Source organism: Cebus imitator, unplaced genomic scaffold (genome assembly GCF_001604975.1).
Source record: "Cebus imitator isolate Cc_AM_T3 unplaced genomic scaffold, Cebus_imitator-1.0 Scaffold47, whole genome shotgun sequence".
NCBI classification, from domain to species: Eukaryota; Metazoa; Chordata; class Mammalia; order Primates; family Cebidae; genus Cebus; species Cebus imitator.
Genome location: NW_016107362.1, coordinates 804,008 through 813,305, shown reverse-complemented (window position 1 = coordinate 813,305; position 9,298 = coordinate 804,008). Strand labels below are relative to the sequence as shown.

Genomic DNA, 9,298 nt, shown 5'->3' with positions numbered 1-9,298 from the left:
AAAAAAAAAAAAAAAAAAAAAGCCAGACCAAAAATATTTACTGTATGATGAGTCCATTTACATGAAATAGAAGAGACAAAAGTAATTTATGGTAACACAGGTCAGATGTTGCCTTGGGGATGTGGAAGGAGATTTGAAAGGAAAGAGCCAGAGGAATCTTTTTGTTGTTGTTTGTTTGTTTGTTTGTTTTTGAGATGGAGTCTCGCTCTCTCACCCAGGCTGGAGTGAAGTAGGGCCATCTCAGCTCACTGCAACCTCTGCCCCCCGGGTTAAAGTGATTCTCCTGCCTAAGCCTCCAGAGTAGCTGGGATTACAGGTGAGCGCCACCACGCCCAACTAATTTATTTTATTTTATTATTATTATTTTTTGAGACGGAGTCTCACTCTGTCACCAGGCTGAAGTGCAGTGATGCAATGTCCGCTCACTGCATGCAACCTCCGCCTCCCGGATTCAAGTGATTCTCCTTCCTCAGCCTCCCGAGTAGTTGGGATTACAGGCATGCACCACCACGCCTGGCTAATTTTTGTATTTTTAGTAGAGACAGGGTTCACCGTGTTAGTCAGGCTGGTCTGCATCTCCTGACCTCGTGATCCGCCTACCTCGGCCTCCCAAAGCGCTGGGATTACGGATATGAGCCACCGCGGCCAGCCTAATTTTTGTGTTTTTAGTAGAGATTGGGTTTTGCCGTGTTGCCACGCTGGTTTCTAACTCCTGACCTCAGGTGATTTGCCCACCTCAGCCTCCCAAAGTGCTAGTATTACAGGCTGAGCCACCACCACTGCCCGAGCCAGAGGCATCTTTATTGGGGTGATGTAAATCTGTATCTGGTATGTGATACTAGTTACACAGGTGCACACGAATGTCAAAATTCATGAAACTGAACACTTAAGATCTTTCCATAAAGATGTGGTATATATATACCATGGAATACTATGCAGCCATAAAAAAGAAAAATCAAGTCCTTTGCAGAAACATGGATGGAGCTGGAGGCCATTATCCTTAGCAAACTAACATGGGAACAGGAAACCAAGTATAACATGGTCTCACTTATAAGTGGGAGCTAAATGCTGAGAACACATGGACACATAGAGGGGAACTACAGACACTGGGGCCTACTGGAAGGTGGAGGGTGGGAGGAGAGAGAGAAGATCAGGAAAAACAATGAATGGGTACTAGGCTCCATACCTAGATGATGAAAAATAATCCTTATAGCCCCTGTGACATGCATTTACCTGTATAATAAACCTTCACATGTAGCCCTGAGCTTAAAACGAAAGTTTTTTAAAAAGATCTTTCCATTTTATTGTATGTAAATTATGCCTGTTAAAAAAATAGATTGTTTCAAAGAGTCCTTCACATTATTGGTTATTCTACAGCATAATTCAGCAATTTAAAAATATTAGCTGCCAGGATAGGACTTTATGTTTAGCTGCCTCATTTACAAAGACATTCATTAACATATGATGTTTTTCTTTGGTCACAGGTCTGCCTCTTTAACAATTAGAATAAACTCTAAAAGAGTATCCACTTCAATAGCAAAATCTCTATTATTTTTCAATTTTGGGGCCATCGTTGAAGCCTGTCTGGTAATACTAAGCAGGAAAGGGGAAAAAAAAATCACATTGTATTTGGGTGACATATCTGTAGTGTTAACCAGATCAGGAGCAAAGGACTATGAATTTATTCATAGGATATTTGGGAAAGACCATTGAAAAAGTTTGCTGGAGGCAGGGGGCAAAGTTTGGGATAACTCTTAACATACCATAGCAAGATTTGAAAGGCAGGCTTGAGACATAAGAGACTGCTCATTTATTTTACTTGTCAAAATAAGAGAAGTAAATGAATATTATGAAATTCCCTGTAGATAAAGAAAACGGCAGGAAAATGACTCAGGGTAAAAAGACACATCTCTTTCAAGTAAAATATTCTGCAAAATAAATTTCACAGGCTGCACAACCTAAAATTTCTAGATTTGTGATGAAATCTAATCTTTTTAAAATATAAGGATAGCACTTGTCCTGCCTAAAATACAAGGTGTTTGTGAACATCAGATCAGAAATGCTTCCTTCAAGATTTTCTTATTTCCTTAACAGTATGATTCAGCAAGTTTGCTCCCTCAACAGATACTCACTGAGTGCCCCTAATATGACAGACACTCTTAACTGCTTGAAACACATCAGTGAACAAAGCAGACAAAAACCTCAGTTTCATGGAGCTTATATTCTATTTGGAGAAATCAGATGATTTTTAAAAATGCATAATAAATAAGTAAATTAGATTGGTGATAAAATATACATGATAAGAGAAAAGAAACAGAACAGTGCAAGGGAAAGATGTATCACCCTATGAATGTCTTAGGGAAAGGCATTTTTTAAAAATTAAAGCAAAAAGATATGCTACTCAGGAGGCTGAAGTGGGAGGATCTCTTGAACCCAGGAATTAGAGTCCAGTCTGGGCCATAAAGCAAGATTCTGTCTGTCTTAAAAAATTTTTTTAAAACCTAAAAATCAAAAGAGATATATTAAGAGAACATTTTTAAAAATTTATTTATTATACTTTAAGTTCTGGGGTACGTGTGCAGAACATGCAGGTTTGTTACATAGGTATACACGTGCCATGGTGGTTTGCTGCATCCATCACCCCGTCATCTACATTAGGTATTTCTCCTAATGCTATCCCTCCCCAATCCCCCCACCCCCTGCTATACCTCCCCTAGCCCCGTAACCCTGACAGGTCCCAGTGTGTGATGTTCCCTTCCCTGTGTCCATGTATTTAAGAGAACATTTATCCACCAAAACAATGAGACAAGCAGTTAGAAAGCACCCTAAGCAAGAGTTGTTGGTATTGCAACTTAACAGATTAGGGAAGAAAGCTAGTTCTGTCAAAGTGATGAAAGGCGTTATATTCAACACATTTTTTTGTCAACACATAGTGTCTAAAATGTATACATAAAAATACCGTGTCCATTAGTGGCCATTTTAAAACTGTAATGACTCAGAAAATTCAAAAAGAACAAAATCTGGCTGGGCGCAGTGGCTCACACATGGAATCCCAACACTCTGGGAGGCTGAGGCAGGCAGATCACTTGAGGTCAGGCGTTCCAGACCAGCCTGGCCAACATGGTGAAGCACCATCTCTACTAAAAATACAAAAATTAGCTGGGCATGGTGAGTGCCTATAGTCCTAGCTGCTTGGGAGGCTGAGGCAGGAAAATGGCTTGAACTTGGGGGTTGGAGGTTTCAGTGAGCCAAGATCATGCCACTGCACTCCAGCCTGGGTGACAAAGTGAGATGTCTCAAAAGTAAACAAATAAATACGTGTTTTAAAAAAGAAGCAAAATCTTACCATGAAGTAAATTTATCCATCTAGTTTATTACTTCTTTCTGAAGATTTTCAGAACATTCTCTCTTGAGAATGATGCTGCACCAAGAGTAGAGATATTTAATACGTTATAATGAGTTATTGTGTAAAATATTATTTTGTAAAATATATGTAAAAGTACTTGGCATAGTACTGGCATATGTAAATGTATTTGTTAAAATGTTTTAAAAATTGTTTAAATGGTCTTAAGGCTATATTTTAAATCTTGTTGGGGATTACTGATTAAATACTTATGAATAAGGAAAAAAGCATTCATTTTTGAGAACTAGATTAGCACTTTCAGGAAATTAATTGCAATTACCCTTGGTGTGTTGGTCTTTATAATATAGACTTAAATCTGTGAACATATGCTCATATTATGTCAGTTTATCCCATAGTTCTTTATCCTTTGCTTTCTTCAATTTCATTCTTCATTATAACACCATTTCCACCAAAAAGTGTGAAATCAAAGGGGAAATGAAAGCTGATAAACAGAGTTTATGTCAGTTCGGCTCTTAAAGTGAGGAAGTCAAACAGCTAGATAAAATTAGGTTTGAGGTGTTTTCATCTGTGGTTTTCCTTTTTTTTTTTTTTTGAGACGGAGTTTTGCTCTGTTGCCCAGGCTGGAGTGCAGTGGGGCAATCTCAGCTCACTGCACCTTCCATCTCCTGGGCTCAAGCAATTCTCCTGCTTCAGCCTCCAGAGTAGCTGGGATTACAGGCACATGCCACCACCATGCCTGGCTAATTTCTTTTTTCTTTCTTTTGTTTTGAGAAGGAGTCTCCCTCTGTCCCCCAGGCTGGAGTGCAGTGGCATAATCTTGGCTCACTGCAACCTTCACCTCCAGGGTTCAGGTGATTCTCCTGTCTCAGCCTCCACAGTAGCTGGGATGACAGGTGCGTGCTGCCATGCCTGGCTAATTTTGGCTAATTTTTGTTTCTTCAGTAGAGACAGGGTTTCACAATTTTGGCTAGGCTGGGCTTGAACTCTCAACCTCAAGTGATCCACCCACCTCCACCTCCCAAAGTACTGGGATTACACCACGCCCAGCCCAGCTAATTTTTTTGTATTTTTAGTAGAGATGGGGTTTCACCATATTGGCCAGGATGGTCTCGGACTCCTGGCCTCAAGTGATCCGCCTGTCTCATCCTCTCAAAGTGCTGGGATTACAGGCATGAGCCATTGCACCCAGGCTCATCTGTGCTATTTCTATCCTCTATAGCCACAAATCATTGGGATTACACTTGTGTGACTCACTGCAATTTCTAGTTTCAGGAACTATTGATATACTGATATGAGAATATTTTATTTAAAAATCAATAGTTATCATCACCATTTCTTCTCTTGAAAAGTGCTTTTGCAAGCAGATAAGAAGGAATACTAGGTGATCATTCAAATCTTGACAATTATTTCTCTTTACAAATGGAAATACAAGGAATGTCCTCCCAAAGATAGACTTGGAAGCAATGTTTATGTTCCCATTGCATCTTGTTTACCTCCCTATTTTAGTTAATTCCTGTATTTTATTTAGTTGTTTGCCAGTGACTCGTCCCCCCAACTGGAAACTCATCGAAGAAAGAGTTGTCTTTCATTTTTGTAGCCCCAGCTTCATAGCACAGGTGAAAGAATAAATAAAGGAATAAAAGATCACTGGGATTTACATGAGGGTTAGCCAAGTTCAACAAAAGCAGGTTCAAAAGTCTCTTATTTGGGAGTAAGCTAGCTCCCTTAACTGCAAGAAGCTCTGAATCAAAATATATCCACTACTCCCTTTTGTGTCTCCATCATCTACATGTAATATAAGTGCATCAAACCATTATATTAACTACTATATCCTATCTGCCTTTTAAATAAATGGAAAAGTTAAAAAACACTGCTATAAAATAGGTTATCTTGCTAGTAGTACATATCCAATGCAAACTCATTAAAACTCTCAAACAGTGTAAAGTAGCTCCCCTTTTTTGGTAAAGTTAGATTAAATCGCTTACACTGTGTAATTGTGATCACTGAATATTCCTAATGATTATTCAGAGACTCAGATACATTCTTGATGAAAAATGATCAAACAAGGTGCTTTATTTTTAACTTAGGACTTCAGAGGGTTTATTATTTTGAAATCAAATCTATTAAACCTCATGAGTATATTATTCCTCATTAAGATTCCTTTTGAATTCATTTGACATGTTAAAGACAGGGTATTAGTAAATAATTTATAAGTAAAAATTATTTATAATATTAACTTAGAAATTAAAGTGAATAGAGCATAAGAAAAATGAAAAAAAAAAGACAAGTAACTAATAAGGTAAAACTAGACAGGAATTTCACAAGGTTAATTGTAGTACTTCTAGAACATTCTTAGCTTATCATAAATAATTTTACTAGCTATTTTATTTAGTATTAGTTGTCAATTTAACTCATTTCGTAGGCCAACTAGTATTGTGATTAAGAACTTTTTAAAAAGCAAGACAATTATGTTCAAGTTTCCTTCATTTAATCAATATGGGATTATAGTAAATGAGGCTATAAAAAGATGTTCCTGGTGATCCATAAACCATTATAAAAATATAAAGCATTATTATTACACAACTGTATGTGTATAATTTTGCCTAGTAATCAGCTTTTTGTTTATGGCAGCTCTGTGCAAAATTCCTTCTGCTGCTAAATAACGTAAAAGAAGACAGTGGTTTTTTAACATTTTTGTTTGTTGGCCCCAAGTAGCGTTCCTTTGAAACAAAATCCCCCAATAAATCCATCTGAGTGTGGTGGTATATGTCTGTAGTCCCAGCTACTTGGGGACTGAGGCAGGAGGATTGCTTGAGCCCAGAAGTTTGAGGTCAGCCTGGGCAACACANTCCATCAACCCAGAAAGAGTTTGGAGTAATATCTATGCTGTTATTGGACCAGGAGAACAGAAACAGCTATTTTAAGTTTAGGATGGCAGTAAAGGTAGTATTGGGGGCTGATGTAACCAGTTTTGAAAGCAAGAGAACAAACATTATTATAAATGATGGTTGATAATTGACAAGATGAAGAACTGACACATTACTATTAAGCCAAGGAAGTTTGGCTAAGATGGATTTTATAAGAGCTCTTTCTTCTACTCACCAATAGAAGGGGCTCCCATCTGTCCTCCACTAAGAATTTATCTGTGCTTCAGCTGGGCGTGGTGGCTCACACCTGTAATTCCAGCACTTTCAGAGGCTGAGGTGGGCAGATAACAAGGTCAGGAGTTTGAGACCAGCCTCGCCAACATGGTGAAACCCCATCTCTACTAAAAAAAAAATAAAAAAAAAAAAAAAAAGTGGGGCTGGGCAGGATGGTATGCGTCTGCAATTCCAGCTACTTGGGAGAATTGCTTGAACCAGGGAGGCAGAGGTTGCAGTGAGCCAGAATCGTGCTACTGCACTCCTCCCTGGGCGACAGAGCAAGACTCTGTCTCAAACAAACAAACAAAAATGTCTCTGTACTTCATCTATCTTCTTTCTGCTCCCAAAAGAACTATGTGTCTGCCCCAAAATAGAAACCTTTAACATGTTCCTGTAGTAACCAGTTCTCATAAAATACTAACCAATAGTTAATTAAGTCATTTTGGGGATGATTACCTGGCTTTCATTAGATCCAATCTTATTGTTTAGAGGTACTATGTATAGACAGATAGATAGAGAGACAGAGAGAGACAGACAGATAGAGCCTACCCTGGATCACTATTGCATGAGCTTACTCTCAGCTCACAGTATCTTAAAAATAGGTTATCTTTATTCTAACTATTCTCTTTATAACACATTTTTCACCCAGTGAAATCAGCATTAAAAATATGTGCTACGATTGCTTCATCTAAGTAACATAATGCCAGAAAGCCAACTTGTAGTCATAGTGTTTATTTAGCAAAAATATTTTTAACTGGCTACTTGGCATCATGTATATGCAACATCAAATAATCACTGAAATGTCATCAAATATAATTAGCAAAAATATTTTTATCTGGCGATTTAGCATCACATATATACAACAATAAATATTCATTGCAGCAAGTCATCAAATATGAGTTTTTATCTTATTTTAATCAAATTCATATAAAGACTAGTTAATGATAGAATACAGCCTTTTCAGCTTTTCTTCTTATTAAATGTTAGGGAGCACAATTACCATCCGAACAATCATATTAATAAATTTTCAAATATTTTGCTAACGTAAAAATAGTTTAAATTTATACCTATTTATTTTCCTAATCTAAGTTTTAGCAGTTATTCACAAAGTTAATTTTGTTCCATTTTTCTCCAGTTTCAAATACATACACACAAATCTGTTTAAATTTTCACTCACTTAATTTTAATTGCATTTTCAAAATGTATAAATGCTTTTTCTTGTCAAAAGATGACAGTAAGTTATTTGCGTGAAATAGTTGTAGTAGAGGGAATTCTAGCATTTTAAACACAATAAATATCACTTTCTTTATTAAAGAATTCCAGAATGTAAAAGCATACTTAAAGTTGTTTTGAAGAAACTATTTCAAAGAGCAGTCATGTGATGAGATTATTGTAATCTCAATGTCTGAAATCTAGACTACAGATTTTAAATATTTTCATTTTTAGGTATGCTACTATAATTACGTACTATGAATTAGGTTGCTGTCCTATATAACAGCCAACTAAAATTGCAATCTTGTTTTATTTTATTAGTTTTTCAGATCTAGAACTTCAGCCAATGCAGCATGTATCCAAAAAGAGGATCTTTTCCGTATCCACGAGCTGACACTAACTTTTTTAAATTAAGAAAGGAAAGCTAGATTACAATTACATACTCACCTTTCAGTGTCTTGAAATATTCCGGCAAAATTAAAATGAATGTGATCACTACTGCCACAAATAATTTAAGGAGAGCTGTTTTTGTCATGTTTCTTCACATGACACAAATGTGTTCCCTTCCAGTACATTCATGGTATGTTGCTTCCTGCTTTAAGTTTCAACTCGACAGTACTTTAGGTTAATGCAATTCACCTCATACTCACTTCCTTTTGAGTAAGACTTAAAAAAAAAAAAAAAAAAAAAAGAGGTCTTAAACTGAGAGACTTCACTTTTGAGTCACTTTACATTAAAAAAAAAAAAACCCTCCAATAAATACTTTCAAACCATTTACTTATACTTCTAAGCAAGAAAGGTAAATAAATGATCTCAAGAAGCAAAGGGATCTTCCCCCCAGAGAAACTGAAGCTATTTTCCCTTGTTTACCAATTTATGAATATAAACCCACAATATACTCCCAAAAATAAAATGGTGGGCTGAGCGAAGTGGCACACACCTATAATCCCAGCACTTTCGGAGGCCAAGGCGGAAGGATCATTTGAGGCCCGAGTTTGAGTCCAGACTGGTCAACAGAGCAAGATCTCCTCTTTATTATAATTTAAATATAGCTAGGTGTGTTGGTGCACCTCTGTAGTCCCAACTACATAGGAAGCTGAGGATCACTTGAACCCAGGAATTTGAGACTGCAATGAGCCATGACAGGCCACTGCACTCTAGCCTTGGTGACAGAGTGAGACCCCTCCTCAATAAAGAAAGAAATAAAAGGGTGAATGTCAGTGATGTCTAGGTTGTATGGACATCACTCATTCATTTACTTTTTTTTTTTTGAGACGGAGTCTGGCTCTGTTCCCCAGGCTGGAGTGCAGTGGCATGATCTCGGCTCACTGCAATCTCTACCTCTCGGGTTCAACCAATTCTCCATCCTCAGCCTCCTGAGTAGCTGGGATTACAGACATGTGCCATCAGCCCCAGGTAATTTTTGAATTTTTAGTAGAGACAGGTTTTCACCATGTTGGCCAGGCTGGTCATTTACTTAATAAATGACTATTGATCCCTGTTTAGTGCCAGGTGCTGTGCTGAATTCTGGTGTTCAGTATATCTAGAAGATAATACAGTACAAAAAGGATAAACTGGG

At 37.4% G+C, this 9,298-nt stretch overlaps 1 protein-coding gene across 8 annotated transcripts in view; it reads right to left on the bottom strand.

Annotated features, from left to right (window-relative positions):
• Nucleotides 1-8,363, bottom strand: part of TMEM156 (transmembrane protein 156) — a 54,977-nt gene extending 46,614 nt beyond the window's left edge. For 4 of the 8 annotated variants that reach the window (XR_005200000.1, XR_005199999.1, XM_017527266.1 and 1 more), the window contains exon 1: nt 8,167-8,363. Coding sequence is in view for 6 of the 8 variants with exons in the window: in XM_017527266.1 (XP_017382755.1) it covers nt 8,167-8,254 (88 nt within the window). In the remaining 2 variants the exon portion in view is untranslated. Of the gene's footprint in view, nt 1-6,466; nt 6,633-8,166 lie in introns of all 8 variants that reach the window. The other 4 variants (XM_017527268.1, XM_037738002.1, XM_017527269.1 and 1 more) reach the window with 4 other exon arrangements.
• Between the last annotated feature and the right edge of the window lie 935 nt (nt 8,364-9,298).